This window comes from Strix aluco, chromosome 4 (assembly GCF_031877795.1).
Source record: "Strix aluco isolate bStrAlu1 chromosome 4, bStrAlu1.hap1, whole genome shotgun sequence".
Lineage (NCBI taxonomy): Eukaryota > Metazoa > Chordata > Aves > Strigiformes > Strigidae > Strix > Strix aluco.
Window position 1 is genome coordinate 70620376 of NC_133934.1, and position 16715 is coordinate 70637090.

Sequence of the window (16715 nt, forward strand, 5' to 3'; positions counted from 1 at the left end):
GGTATGTCACAAAGTAATAATGATTGACTGCATTTTGTACAAAAACTGAAGGCTCATGAACCTATTTTATGGTCTGCATGGATCCTATCATTATGTAACATACTTCTACATTCAGCTTAGTGTTTAAGAATGCTGAAGAATGGCAAGCAACTTTGACTTAATGGTGGAATGCATAAATGATACAAGCAGAAACATTTTTGTATTTGGTAAAAGATGCATTAAAACTTTAGGAAGATTTTTGGTTTAACTAATTGTGGTTACAGAAATAAATACTCACAATAAAATACATTGGTTTTGTAACCATGAAAGAGATTACCCAAAGGTTTGCATACCAGCAGCTTTCAAGTGACCTAAGCGCCACAGTCTCACGTCTTAGTGAAGTCAAAGCCTGCTGTGGGTTAGCCTTCATCTTACTGACCTTTCGATGCTCTTGGAGATTTGTTGCTGAGGAACATTTCTTGTTGCACACTGAACACATCAGCTTCTTCCTAGAATTTCCTGAAACAGAAACAAAATACCACCAACATTTTAAAAAGGAAGTGCTAAGAAAGAACCTAAATATTTCCACTGAGTCTGTGACTTTTCACAGGTCATTTGACTGACACAAGATTTTTACATTTGTATCCCATCTTCAAAGTGTTCTATATCAGGAGTTCTCTGTGGGTGTCCAACAAACCAGTTACTGATGGAATGTAAATCAAGAAAACTAGAACAATAAAGAAAAAAATCTTTCAAATAGATGTTATCACACATCACCAATCCAATATGAAGAGCGCAATTCACAACTAAGAACAACTCACTTTACATCTGAACAGTTGATTTCTTCCAGAAGTCAATACAGGAGTTAGTGCAGCAATGACAAAAAAGATCCCAAACTGAAGTCAAAATCACCATTTCCCATTTTTCTTTATTGAGAAAGCATTAAGTGTTCTACCATATAAAATAATATACCATTAACAGTCTTTAACTGAACAAGACAGAGAAATTGTATTAGCAGCAGATGATGAGTTCAAACCTTATCTAAAATCTAAATTTCAAAACAAACTACAGGTCAGTTACCAGATGTATTTTCCTTCCCTTTTCACAGTTGCTTTAAAAAGTGACAGAGCATTTAATTGGGCTTATCTATTATTTATCTTTTGAAATTCATTTTAGTAACCCACAAAGCTATTTTATTACAAGACAAGGCCACCACAAACCTAACTCTTTGTTTGTAATTACATGCCCATGCAAGGTATTTCCCAGCTTATGTAAAAAATGTTCATATTACATTGAACACTAAAAAGAACGGACACAGAATGAAAGAGGAGGGGAGTACTGCTTAGTCAAACACAGAGGAAGTATAGGTCATAAACGAACTCATTAGATGGCTTCCAGCATAATTTTGCAGACTCTCAGCATCTTATATCTTTCCTGCTCTTGCTGTTCTAAAGAATTCATATTATGTTGACTCTTCTTACTAAAATGTCCCTGTCAATCAACTGGTTCAATACTTAAATTTGTAGTATAAAGAAGTACTTCATCTCACATATGCATTCACTGTTATAAAACTTATGATAAATATTCTATATATAGATATACACATAAATACAGGTATACACTTAGTACTTCAATTTACACAGACATTAATGAGACCTTTTCAGAGGAGAGAAAGGTGATAGTGCCTATCTGTTCGCAGCTTTGCATAACAAGCAACACACGTAAATTCCTTCTACTTTCCCTTGCCTCCAGGTAACATAAAGCAGGAAGAAATTCTAGAAGTGTCCCTCTACAGTAGGTTATTTTCCTTCCTGCACTAACACCGGTTGTGATTTCTATGACTCCCAAGTGGTAAAACAAAAGCTCTGCTTATTGTGCAGGCAGAGCAAAAATATCCTCCAGGCATCTGCTCTCAGTCATGTCTGGAGTGACCATTCAAGAGAATTGTGGAATTTGTATACCACTACAAAACTGACCAAAACTAAGCCTAAACACAACAATGCTCATGGATGAAAAAAAAAATCTTACTGATACCAAAAAAAAAAAATGAGATAATATTTTGTAAGAATGGTTATGGAAGGGTTTCTGTACGCTGTAAGAGTTTGGCAGAAGAGAGATTTCATGTAATGAAAATCTTACAAAGCATCTCAGTGCTGTCATCATCAACTAAAGACTGTTTTCTTTGCACTCTGGTATTCTGCTGTCCCTACACATACTGCTCTTCCATTGACGTTGAGAGGGAACATGCAGAGAGAGCAGAATGCCAGAACTGAGATCTGCATTGTGGACCTGAGAGCAGCATTTTGCCCTTTCATGAAAACCGAGTGAAGTTTGATTGAAAACTATTGATTCACAGTGCACAGATATAAAAACACTAGGGCCTAACTGGCCTAGTGGATTGTCTGGTCTGGCTTCCTGCACAACAGAGGCTATAGAATTTTATGCAATACCCTCATCAAGCCTAATCGTTTGTGAAGCATGTCTTCCAGAAAGACATCCCATTGTGTCCTGAAAATACCAGAAGATCAAGAACTCACCACTTCCTGTAGCAGTTTGTGCCAGTGGTTGATTCCTCACTGCTGAAATGTTTTGCCCTATCTAATATTTGCCTAGTTTAAAGTTCCCCAGATTCCTATTACATTTTCTGCAGTAGACTAACGTTTCATCTGGTATACAGTAATTTCTCCCTAGGGGAGGAGGAATAGTTACTCTTGCAATTAGTTACTTCTTAATTTTCTTTTTGATACAAATGAATCCATTAAAAAAGAAACCAAAGACAATGTTTACTCTGATTTGCAAATTTAAGGCTAGGAACATGTTAAGAGGGTTTTTTTCCGAAGAAACATTAAACTCTTACCACTGTGAACATTTTCTTTATGTTTTTTCAGGGCATCCTTACTCTTGAACCTCTTCCCGCAGCTATCTGCCTTGCATATGAATCTGGCATCCCCTCTGCATGCCTCCTTGTGCTGTTCATAACTATATGGGATAACCAGTAAAAAAAGAACCAAAAAAAAAAAGCAACACATAAAGCAGTATCTACATAAACCAGACCACAGCAAGTACTCTGAGCTTAACGCATGCTGCACTGCAGAGTTCCAAGGCCACCTCATGCATTACTTACAGCAAATAGGAATGAAAGCATTTGACTTCTTTCACTGTTAGGATTCACAGAAACTAACAAGCTTGAAAGCTAACATGCAAAGGGAGGCCAGCAATGATATGACAGCAGTCCAGTAACTCAGACACAAAACCTCGATTCTGAGCTGAAGGAAGTATTGCAAACAGAGCACTGAAAACTTCTTGAAGAGTCTCCTGGGCTGATATTCTCTGTGCACTGAAGTACACTAAAGAAAAATAAAAAAATAATTAAAAAAAAAAAATAATGAGGGGAACATTCCACAATTTACACAGGCTTGCAGTAGATAAAAACATATATACAGCTCTACAGATCTTTAAGCAGGTGAGTAATCTATTTCATGTGTGAAGTCTCCTGGAATTTAGTGGGACAAATCAAATACATAAACAGCAAGAGTCAAGATCACACTGCTGTATCCTCACACAGATTAACCTTACTTTGCATGACGTAAAAATTTACTTAACTAGCTATACAACACAAATCCAACTTCCACCATAAACTAGAAGAAACGTCTAAATTCAAGATAAAATATTGAATTGCCTCCACCAAATATTTCTCTGCAATGTAATTTTATTTCCTTCCATAAAAGAACACAGAGCTCATATAGAGCTGCCAGTTCTAGGAATGTTCACATTATTCAATGAAAGATCGATTTATTACAAGAGCAGCCTTAAGTGCATTCTGTGAAATGAGTCTGTTTCTTTCCAATACGAGAGAGTTAGATTAAATGTACCATCTCTAATCATTTAAGCATCCAATGTACTATCTGTAATTAAATGTATAATAAAAATGTATGATAAAAATAATGTATCTATTTAATTGCATGCAAAAAATATATGAACAACAAAAGACAAAAACAGTTATGTTTTTGCACAAAAGTATAATTTTAAGGTATATGACTTCCATGACAAAACTGCTATTTACACTATCAAGGACAGTAAAGATGTGCTCTTAAGTCTCACATCTTTCATGTTTCTATTTGTGGGGTTTTTTCCATCACCCAAATATTTAATTAAGCAAACATGAAGCATTGTTTTTCCTTCTTTTTGTCCTTTTAGGTCACCATTTACTTTCTTTTAAATCTTATTTTAGTTCTGTAACAACATCCACAACTTAAAAATTAGATACCCTAAACTACTAAATAGTCCATTGATGGAAACCAACATCTTTTTACCAAAGAGCAGCTCTGATCTGGTCTACAGTGTATGATTTTAAAATGTAAAAAATTAGCAACATTTTTGCAATTCAAATTGAAGTCTCCAACAAATACAAGAAATTAACATATTATAAGATTAACGTAAACGGTAAGGGTACAAATACATAAGCATAAAAATTACAGCTTAAATTGTGATTAAATCAAGAGAAATAAATGATTGAATGAAATTGATTTAAATGACTCCTGAAAAAACACTTTCTACTCACTGTCTTTGTAGAGCTTGTTTAACAGGGAATTTCTTTCCACAGTTTCGGCACTTAAATTCCTTTTCCTCACTGGGTTTTTGGTGCAAAGTCTGAAGATGTTCAGCTAGAATCTCCTGGCTAGCAAAACTGGATTCACAGTTTGGGCATGCATGGTCCTCTTTACAGGTGAGGGGATCTGCATGATTGGAGGCAAAAAACAGTAAAGGAATAGTTTTCAGGGAATATTTGGGTTATATTAAGAGAGACTCTCTGCCAGAAACAGATTATGCAAAATGGCATCATAAAATTCACATAAGACATTGTCTCTGAATGGATTATAGACAGCCTATCTTGCGTGGATTACCATCAGCATTATTGAAAATGGATGCAAAGTACTAAGTTGGGTGTAACTTAGGCTCTTAGCCTAAATTAGTTATTCAGATTGTCTCTACTTTGATAAAGATGCTGAGAATTCACCAAACAGCTCAGGTCACCTACCTTTTCTTAGGCATCTTACCTTAGGATTGGCTGAACAGTTTTATAAAAAGGTTTATTTTCTTTCCCATCTAAGTAAGAGGGAAGCTACCCCTCTTAGAGCAAAAACTTAGCTTTCATAAGACTGTATGTCAGGTGAAATGAAATCCATCTTTAGTTCAAAAACTAATGGTAACTTCTCATAATATCTAGGCTCACTCATTCACTCACTAATTCACAGGACTGGCTGATTCTTAGTAAGCAAAGAAAAGAACCTCAACTCAAACCTAAATAAAGTGATAAAAATCATACCAAGAGCTCAGACTAAACCTGGGGAGGCTTCCAGTTCCCCAATCCCGTACAGTTAGTGTTCTCTTTCTTTGTTACTGCTTTTAAGCTCTCAAGTTATCCTATTTTTTACATATTACTCACCTGCAATTTTTTCACCAGCTGGTTGCACTTCTTTATTGTTGCCACTGTCTTCATCTTCCTGGATAACAGTTACTTCCTCCTCTTCTTCCTCCTCTTCTTCCATGTCACTGTCCAAGTACCCAATCAGAAGTTCTGTGTCTGTTTCAATATCTTCCACAGCTAGATAGAAAATATTTTCCCCTTCCTGTTTCAAACAGTAAGTAGAAGCAATGAATAATTACATCAGAAAAAGTAAAACGTAGAGACACGTATGGGACCCTGAACTAATATTAGCCCTCAAGTATGGAAGGGCTGGCTCCATTCTCCAGGGAGCACAATGCTAGAACAGCCTTTCTAAGACTTCTTTCCCAGTGTGGCTGCATGGATAAAGTGTCCTTGTATTCCGGTATTCTGAAAATGTGTTCCCCTACCTTAGCTGTGAGGCTTTTCCAATATGCACTGTAGCCTAGACCAAGGTAAAGGTGGTGTTAAAGTCCTCTTCTCCTGCCATACTCTACCTGACCAGAACTTTGGAGTTTGAAAATGAAACATTTGAGTATTAGAAAAATAACAAAAATTAAATAACCAATACAGCTTTAGCACTGTCCCCTGTTGGCTGCATGAATTATAACTCAGCTTTCAAAGCATGTCTACATAGTGTTACTGTCTCTCTCTCTTTCCCTTTAAGATTCACAGCCTTCTTCATAAACAGGCTTTCAACCCTGGTCAGTTATATTCACTATCAAGTTAGCAGGCACATTTGTAAAACGCACTTTAAACCACTAGATCAAAACCCTCTGCTGGTTTAAATCAGTGTAGATACACAGATCCATAGAAGGCCAAAGATCCAGCCCAGATCCTGCATAAGATGACAAACTACATAAGAATAAGCTCCAAAACCTTCTCCATAATGAATAAACAAGCTTCCAAATAGATACATAAGCTAACAGCTTTGGTCTTTGACAATATTTAATTAAAGTTACTAAGGCTGGCATGGGGGGAAGGGGGGGGGGGGGGGGGGGGGAAGGGGGAGGTGAGGAGGGGGATCTATAGCAAGACCAGCTGTCTCCTAAACTGATATACTGAGCTGCTGCTTTTTTTTTGCCATATGTGAACCAACTGCTTTAGGTACTACCCAAAGTGTCAAAGGGGACTCATTTTTATGCAGTGAAGACTTTCAAGTTCTATCATAAATCTTAAAGCTTATCTGATTAACATCCAGAAAAATTAATTGAAGCTTCTTTACACTACATCTAGCCATATATTTTGTAACAAGCTTCCTAGCACAAGATAATGATTTTTAATTTTTGTAATATACTAAGATTAATTTAAACTGTCAACAGGGATGTAGTATTCCTCAACCTTTAGAAGGTCTGTTATATATTACTCAAGATATTGTCACACAAGAGTGAAACCTATTTAATTCAATAGACTTGATACAGCTGCTGCTTTCAAGGACACACCACTCTTCCATCCTTATCTCAACAGCAGCCTTTGGAAACAAAAACAAATTATGCATTTTTTTTTCCAAGATATATTCTGCAGTCCAGATATCTATCAGCATGCCACCCTAACTTCTGCATACATCTAGAAGTTGCTGTTTTCCATATGCCTCTGGTAAGTTGCAGGACCTTTAATTTACCACAGTTTAAATGCAAAACAAATCATGTACTGAAACTCTCAACATGAGGAAAAGTAAAAGACCTTTCTACACTCATGTCTCCACTTAGAAAGGATAAAACCACTGGGGTAAACCTCCAATACATCACTGTTTAGGGCAACCTTATTCTAAAAGCAAGAGAACTTTATAAATGAAAGCACATACCTATTACTGGCTTGCCATATAAAAATAAATAAGACACCTATCCCAGCCAAAAATAAAGTCCCAAACTTACTCATTAAAGAACCAAATCACACACCCATCAATTAGATCATACGTGACACATCTTCCACCACATAGTAAATCTGGGAGAACAGCAACCAGAACTAATTACTTGGGTTAACCCAGATCAAGTGCATGAATCCCAACCACCAAGCTCTTATCAACACTGCTGGACCCTCACCATCTCTGCAGTTCCCTTATGTGCATCTGGGGCTTATTTTATAGCTCTGCATCTAAAAACATCCTGGTTCTTTCCCATTTGTGTACTTCTGGTTAGTAAAAGATTAGTGGAAGAAGTACTAAGGAATCCCAATGATTGAGTGTTCTTTGTTGCATTTGCATTGAAAAGAAATTTAGTTTGGGCTGGCACCAAAGCCGAACACAGCTCAAACTCATTTCTCCTCCAAGGCTAATTTGTTTGGCTTTTCCAGCCAAACAAATGCTACTAGTCAGGTATTCGGAGTGCTAATTAATCCAGATATATCCACACTGTAGTAGTTCCTCAGGGCAGCATTTTCAGTGAAACCGGTGGAAGTTCTCCAGAAACCACAAAGGAATTTAAGTCTCTCCCTCCACCAGCAGCACCTGCATGAAAAACATTTATTTACTTGCATGCAGACACAGACACAGTGAAAGTAGTAAGAAATCGTTTGAATAATTTTAATCCTCCCATTTCTAAGAACACATCTGCAGTTGTTCCACCTGCCCATCTGCTTAGGCCATGCTTGTAGTTTTGCTAACAATGTTCATGTGCAGCAGGCCACAGTGGTCCTTGGGAGGAAACTCCAAGTGCTGGTCATGTTGGCATCACAACCTCCCTTCATGCTATTCCTGGTTTACTACTCCACTTTGCTTCTCTCACCCCCCTGCCTTGAGTGTCATCTTTTAAGCTGTGAGCCACACTAACCTGCCCAGCAAATACAGTTTTCTTGTTCCAACAACTCTTGTTATTCCATTTTTGCTCCACTACAGGCACCACTCCCATTCAGATTCTTGGCTTTTCCATACAGTTACACACCTTCACATGTGCTTTGTAAGAGGGGAGGCTGAGAGGGAATGTAGGCCAAGAAGCACTGACAGTCCATTACACTTTCATCCAAAAGTATAAGACTTTCATCATCACTCCTGAAATCTGAGAACACAGCAGGAGGAGGAAGCAGATAGTCTTGTGTGACCTGAGGAAGAGTAAGGCTTATCCATCCTCCAGAGTTTGATCAGCTGGCTCCAACGCAGCCTTCCTAATACTTTTCAAGTTTCCCCCCTATGACCACAACCAGTTCTCTCAAAATGCTACCTGCCTTCCCTCTACACCCAATTTCCTCACAGCAAGCCAGCTCTTCAGCCCACCTGTCCTGCCAGTTCTCCTTTGCTACCTCCAAACAAGCACACTCCCCTTCCTGATCTTTGCCTGCAGCTCCAGGGTGCCATGTTTGCCAGAGTAAAACCAATCTCACCAATATCTGTGAGGGCAGAAACCCCAATCCAGGAAATGTGTGGAGGCAATTTCTTGGGGGCTGTGGCAGGTGAAGACAAAGCCACAAGGTCAGGCACAGGAAAGGTCAAAAATGGCATGCAGTGTCAGGAAAGACATGATCAGAATCAAGATGCTTTCCCAAGAGGGAGAGGAGATCAGGTGCCCCTTTGGGAGAGTGGGTGAAGCAGGACAGCCCTCCAGAGGTGCTGCTGGGGACTGAGAGACCCTTGCTCCTCTCAAACAAGGAAGGGGAAATGGATGGCACAAAGACACTGAAGGAAACTTTTCTTGTTTTCACACTAGTTTACACATTAGAAAATGCTTGACTGTTTAAGGCACATAGCCCTGTTCCACTTAGTCTCCTCCTGGGTGTGCAGCATGTTTGTAGCTCCCATCAGCCAGATCCCAGAGAGACTTCTCTTAAAAGAGTGAAACAAACCTTTAACACACAGGTGGAATGGAGGCTTTCAGCCCAGGAACTCAGACTATTATTTAATCTGAAGTACAACACCTGAACCACACACAAAGGAGACACAGAAGCTTCAGCTCTACCTACTAATCTATTCCTATTGGGCTGCATTGCATGGTAAAGCAGACAACCTTTGAGACTTGAACATGAGATTAAACAGAACATGAAATTAAACTAGTATGGCAATTCCTACATTTCTCCTGTGTTCTTATGCCATACTGTAGTTTTTAATGATAGCTCCCTGTGAAGGTTAAAATATTTTTCCAGCTGAATATTCTGTATTATGATAGACTTTTTTCTTCTTTATTCTTTGGTTGCAGTTATTATCTTGCATTAAATTAGAAGCCATTGCTTTTAGTTTCCCATCTGCAGAAGAATGTGTTTTACTACAGTAATGATACCACATACCCAAATCTTGCAGTTAAACTCCTCAGGAATTTGAATGATGTGTACAATAGCAATACACATGAGAGCTGGAAGAATTCTTTTTTTTTTCCCCTGCCCAAAGGTATTCCTCCCACCCTTCACTGTACATTTCAATTTAGTCCATTTTCCAATCTTCCAGCTTGAAGTATTCTTGTTTCTCTGTGGGGAGAACAAAAAACTAAAGTGGGAGTTCATAAGACTAATTCCAGCAACATCACAATTCTGGTGGCTCTACAGAGAAGCACTGAAACTTCTGATTATTCTTCTCACTGAAAGCTTTTGTTGTGAAAATTAAAAAACTAACACACACACACACACACACACACACACATATTGAGAAGGTTGATGTTAGCAGCATTTGAATGGCATGTGCTTTGTACGTGCCCAGTATGGCACCCCTTCCAGTACTAGCAGATATTAATGAACCTATAGGATCCTGAACTGAGACACTGCAACTTACTCTTCGAAGTCTCCTTTAGAGGCTCTTGGAAAATACAAACCACCAATTACAAATAAAACCAATCCATTTGCTTAGATTTGAGTAACATGTTTATATCCTTCTTTTTATAGTTTTTATAGAGGAAATATACAGGTTTCCCAACCTCAGTTATATCTTCTCTCAGAATCACAAAATGAAGGTACCTCTGGAGGTCATTTCATCTAACCCCCTCAAGCAGGATCACCTAGAGCACACTGTCCAGGAACATATCCAGACAGCTTCTGAATATTTCTAAAGAGGGAGACTCCACAATCTCTGTGGGGAACGTGTGCCAGTGGTCAGTCACCCCCACAGTTAAAAAAAGTTTTTCTTGATGATCAGAGGGAACCTCCTGAGTTTCAGTTTGTGCCCACTGCCCCTTGTCCTGGCACTAGGCACCAAAAACCCCAGATCCCTTTCTGCAAAGCTGCTTTCCAGCTGCTTGGGGCCCAGCATGTAAAGGTGCATGGGGGTGAAGGACTTTGCACTTCCCTTTGATGAGCTGCATGAGGTTCCTGTCAGACCATTTCTCCCCATTTCTTGTTGGGGTCCCTCTGGACGGCACCACAACCCTCTAATTTATCAGCCACTCCTCTCAAGTTTTGTGTCATCAACAAACTTGATGAGGATACACCCTTCCCCATCATCCAGAACATTTCTCTTCTGATACATGCTCTCTTCAACTATTCCATTACATCCTTGTACAAATCTAGTTAGGGAATACTGCTTTCAGCATGCATTGTTGCAGGGGATGTTAATCAGTCTAGCAGTAATATCAGTTCCCATTCCACTAGTTCCAAAGCATCACAGGAGTGGCCCTGCATTTTTTATGCTTTTTGAAAAAACTCAATTTTTAATTTCTTTCCCTTTCTTAACTCAAAAATGGAGAAAGCCAAAGCCATAAGCATTAGCTTCAACTTTGGATCTAAATCCCAATTTTCCCCAAAGTTTACAGATGTTCAGACTTAGTGTTCCACTCCAAATCTATCTTTAACTGAAGTGGCATTTCACGGTTTTAAGAAATGCTGGCTTAGTAAAACTTACAACCATGTAAAACATAAACAGAAGTTCACATATGTGACTTTCACTGCCACAAGTAACCACTGAATTGAGCAACTGAACAAGCTTTCAACAGCAAGGAACCACCATACACTATAAGACATGCGAAGCAATCTCTGTTAAAGTCCAAGCACCTGATGCTGCTCAACACCTCCAGGAGCTCTTTAACATGTTTTTGACTGAGTAACTTAGATTTAAAGACTTCCAAATGCAATGAAAAGGCTTCCATCAATATCAAATGTAATGAGATCACTCCCCACAGTGAACAGGAATATTTGAAGCTACAAACATAATTAGCAGGGCTAGAGTAATTAGCAAGCACAAGGAGGATCTAATCACCAGGATGCTTTGGATGACCAATTACCCAGCCTCTTAAAGGCCCTGGCTTCTTTGGATAAAATGTAAGATTCTTATGTCTTGGCAGATAACATGAGCACACATCTCCTGCACATATCTGAACATGTTCATCTTCCTTATTGCTGTTTTTTTTACAATTGCCTATGTTCCCAGACACACCTGAAGTAACAAGAATTTGATTCCTGCAGGGATTTCTTTCCTCTCTCCCACCCTGCTCCCCATTTAAATAATACAAGTAGATGACAACTACATTTACTTTAAAAGTTACTATTTATCATATAATGCTAAAACACTTTTTTTTCCCCAAACATATAAGAAAAAATTGTAGTGCTAATAACAAATGCCATATTCCAAATTTCTACCTTGTAACATGGTATCTCAGCAAGCAAAAGCACTTAGTGATAGGAAAACTTGGGAAAAGAGGACCTGAGAAATCCACAGAGAGATAAGAATGGTAGCTCTTTTTGAACCTTAATATCACTACTCTGTGCACCAGTTTAGAATTAAGAGTGCCTAAAATCAGAAATGAGTTACAGCTAAATTAAAAAAAAAAAAAAATATGTAACCTCAGTGCTGAAAAGGGTCTAAATGATTTTGTTACTTGCTATTACTGCGGTTCCCATTGCAAAAATCAAAAACCTAACTAGTGTAGTTTAAGGAATCACATGGAGAAAAACACTTGTTTCACTCTTCAGAAACTTCTCATTTTGAATTCTTCAATAATAGAATACCTGAACAGCACTAGTATGTATTCAACAACAGATAAATGCATATGACCCTGGAATTAAAAAATTCTCCTTTTTCCTACAAAAAAATTCAAGAATCAAACAGATTTCTAGTTCTCCCCTCTGAGCATGCAGGAAGCCAACAACTGTGTTCATGTTCCTTCTTACACTGCATAACAAATTAATCTTTCCTTTGTAGCACTCAAGCCACCAGTAAGTTTCAGGTAGTCTTGAAAACTGTCCTGTAATCTCCAGCAGAGAGTGTTTAATAAAATTACAACTGACAAACAGATAAACATATCCATTCTGGATAAAGGAATATTGAAAAGATAATATTCTACCAGTCTAAAAACTGAAAAAACAAAACTGTGGTATTTTTGATAGGAACCATTTCCTTTTGATTATGAAAATTACACTGCATTTTTGCTACATATCAGAAGTCATAGTTGTAAGTAAATAGCTAGGAATAGCCCAGGGCAAAAGAGATCACAATTCATACAGTTTCTGCTAATGCAAAAACTGTAATTCTAAAGCCACTTTAAATATAGTAGAGGATTAACTCATTCAATTACTACTTGCAGTAAGGTAGAGAAGCCTCCAGCAATTCAACTGTGCAAAATACTCAGAAAAGCAATTGGTCCATACACAGGTACCCTCCAACCTTTCTGTCCATCTCTAGCAGTCACCCAGTGGTATTACTCACCGCACAGCTGTTAAAAATACTTCCAGTGTTTTCCCAAAGACGATGCAAACGCTACAGGCCCCCCTGGGAGTGGAGGCAGAACCCGGTGCCCAGAACACTCCCAACACCACCAAGAGCTCCCACCAGAACCAGGGTTTTACAAAATACATAGCGTTACAGGGAGAAGAAAAAAAAATTAAAAAATAAATAAAAAAGCCCCCAAAATCAAACACGAACCCACACCCTCACCACCCCATCCCAAAAAAATCGAAATTTAAAAAAAAACACCACCAAACTTACTTTAAAAAAACAAAAAAATCACATGCCCTCTAAGTCGCTTTTTCACCACAGGAAGCATTTTGCACAGTCTAAACATGATCATTGGGTACAATTAAGCTATGATGAACTAATCATATTTTGCAGTCAACCCAGAATGTGGTTTATTTTATTTGTATACAGGGACATACTTCTTTAAACTGAATACTGAGCACTAGGCAGCAAACAGTAAACTGATTATCAATCATTATTTTGGATATGAGATTATAACATCTATCACTACTAGAGTGACACCATCAGGATTGGAAATGTTCTCAGAATAGACCAAAAAGCTCCTATTGGAGTATTTGGAGACTGGAAAGAAAAGTAGTGGAAAAGATAATTAGTGGAAATTAACATGACTGGGTATAAACAAGAAAATAATTATTTTCTGTTCACATTTTTGTTAGTTCACACAAAGTCTCCTAGAAAATTGCAGAGGGGAAGCACACAGCCAATGTTAAGTTCTTAAGCATTTGTAGAACAGGCTTAGGACAACTTTACCAATGTAATTCATAACTTCTTCCTATTTGTAAAACATCATTTTATCATCTTGGTGGCAAGCAGGCAACTCTCAATTCAAATTAAAGGGTATCGTTAGCGGAAACATTCCACCAATGTTTTGCCCGCTGATTTCATAAAACAAAGTGCTATTGCACCAAGTGGCCTTAAATCTGACTATCATTAAAGGCAAAGATTGTGGAATTAAAATACTGAAGGATTTGTGGGCTGTGTTGTTGGTTTGTTTTTTTCCCCCTAAAGGAATAGCAGAGCTTTGGGATTTGTATCTCCGTCGACTAATGTGAGATCAAACTCTGCAAAGAAATACGTGCATATTGAGCTTTCTTCAACACGAGTAGTACCTATTCATGCTATATGCAATTAAATATTTATACATATATACATATCTACACAGCTTCAAGATCACTCACACAGAATACACGTTACTCTGGCAGTTGATTACTGATGATACTAAAAAAACCCATGAGATAATTTAGTAAATTTGTGTCTGTTTCTGTAAGTTTGCTTTCCCTACACTTTTCATCATTTTGTACATGCTGATCATGTTTATTCTATTTTTCCCTGCATTTTTTCCAAATGTTTCTTTTTAAACCATCCTTTACGTCCAGTATGATCCTTTAAAAAGGCATGCAAAAAGCACTAAGTACACTCTAGGGTATAACATTATACAATACAGCATAACAGTTTATTTCCATTTCCTTATCTAAATAATCATTTTCATTACCAAAAAACCCACTGGTACACACTGAATATTCCATTAAAACTTCTATTCATAAGTTCAGGTCATTTTACTGAGCGTTTTATTTAAAAAATAATAATGAACATTAATTGTTCACACTGCTCCCTCTTGTGAACCTTACTTTGCATTTGCTAACATTGACTGCCATTTGCAACCACACTGCCTATGCACTGATGCCGTGCTCATCACTGACTAATGCCTACGATTCCTCATGTCTGAGGACCTTCCATATTTGGTACTATAAGCAGGACAACAAATCTTTTGATAGATCTCGGTATAACAGAGACAAAGACAGAAGGAAAACAGAAATAATTGCATATGCAGTGGTCATACTAAATTAACCACTGCCTTGTCACAGACATCAGGAAAAGCATAATAAAGGAATCATTCATCAGTGCTGACAAGAGTTTTTGCTGAATGGATGAATAGTGGACACTCTTTCTTATCCATTACTCAAAATTCAATTGTAGACTGGATGTTAAGACCTAAAGAGGTCTGAACCAAAGATGTCAACCTAGAGTACGGGCCCAGAGTAAAAGTAAATGACGAAACAGACCAGTGACCTAAAACAGGAACAGCAACAAGGTCCAAGGAACCAGTATCTGCAGCAAAACTGCAGTCATGTTCAGCCAGCAATATGTGATGGAATGTCACAGGCTGACATTCAGTAAAACTAGAGCTTTGGAAAGTAGGAGGCACAAATCAGGTGAAGGCTGGCAGATAACCAGTTAGGTTTCCCAATGCAGTACACTGCTAATAGTAGCATTCAACTACTGTCATAATGGAAGAAAAGCCAGGTAGAAGAGACGTGGTAGGAGATACGACAGTGGCATGGAAATCACAGAAAAGCTCACAACCAGGACAGGAAGACGGAGACTGATACCAGGTCTTCAGGGGAACTGGCAGGAGCAATCTCCCTGGGCAGTGCTTGCTTAAAATCCAAATAGCAAACAGTCCCTCTGGTGAGTAGAAGATTTAAGGAGTTGGACAGGTCATCAACACAGAAATCAAGATTACTAGTGTTGAGTGCCACTGAGTACAAACAGAGGGGGCAGGGGGGCTAACAGCAGTAATGTATCTTTCACAGAACTGCATGCTAGGTCTTTACTAGCATTCTTTTTTTACTCAGTAGTTTTAAACAAATTTTTTTTACTGTTTTATTTCATCAGAAATGAACTTCGTTTTCTTGAAAAGGAAATTTTTTTTTTGTTTGGCCTCAAAATAAACTATGTTTTTTAATTCTTTTGTCAAGGATCTGTAGGCATATGCTAGAAAAAAGGTCATTTCATGATGAAAAGGCAGAATAGTAATGTTAAGAAATGCTGATAAATAATTCTCCTTTTCCTGATTTTTTGCAAGTTTGGATTACATCAGCAAATAGCTTGGGTTAGCCTGAAACAACATTTTGGAAAGTATACATTTGGAGCAAAAAATTTAACACAGCTATGTAATTCATACTTATGTAGGATTCAAAATTATTTTACTGTAAAATGAGCTGTTGGAAAAAAAATGCACAGTTAATTTCTTTCATAACCTCCAAAAGGACAATAGCTGTGACTAGAAAAATATCACTGTCTTTGTTGCATTCTGCAGAGTCACAGAATGCTTCCAAAAATGAGAGATTAAAGAGAGTAAGACTCTTCAGCTTGAGAAAAGAACTGTCAAATAAGAGGGAAAGGATATAATAGGGTTCTACAAAATCAAGGGTGGCATAGAAAAATGAACATGAAGTAACTATTCACTGTTATACAAGGACTAGGGAATTAAGTGAAATTAAGAAGTTTCTAGAAAAAACACAGAAGCATGTTTCAACATAATGTGTAATTACAACAGTGGAACTCATTACCACAGAATGCTGCAAATGACAAAAATGTAAAAATAAGCTGGATAAATTCAGATCCACGGCCAAGACTAGAAAAGAAAATGATCTTTTATTATTAACTTACCCTCAAACACTGCCTGATCATCCTATCAGATAATTAGATCCTTCTTTGTTTTCTACTGGAATATTTTAAGCACCACACTCGCTTTCAAACCTTTCATACTTTTATATTAAATTTTAAACTATAAAGCAAATGCATGATTCTGCTTTCCACACACCTAAACCCATGGCTGAGTTTGGCATGAAACACAACTAGGGCTCCACATCATTAGTCCCAATTCAGCCAGGTATATAGTTACCT

The 16715-nt window shown here is 37.8% G+C and overlaps 1 protein-coding gene across 1 annotated transcript in view; it reads right to left on the minus strand.

Moving 5' to 3' along the window:
- Window positions 1–16715, minus strand: part of PRDM5 (PR/SET domain 5) — an 89411-nt gene that overhangs the window by 56319 nt on the left and 16377 nt on the right. The window contains exons 4-8 of the mRNA XM_074823581.1: window positions 5426–5609; window positions 4541–4715; window positions 3234–3326; window positions 2837–2958; window positions 419–498 (exon numbers count right to left, since the gene is read on the minus strand). Of these exons, the coding sequence (XP_074679682.1) occupies window positions 419–498; window positions 2837–2958; window positions 3234–3326; window positions 4541–4715; window positions 5426–5609 (654 nt within the window). The remainder of the gene's footprint in view (window positions 1–418; window positions 499–2836; window positions 2959–3233; window positions 3327–4540; window positions 4716–5425; window positions 5610–16715) is intronic.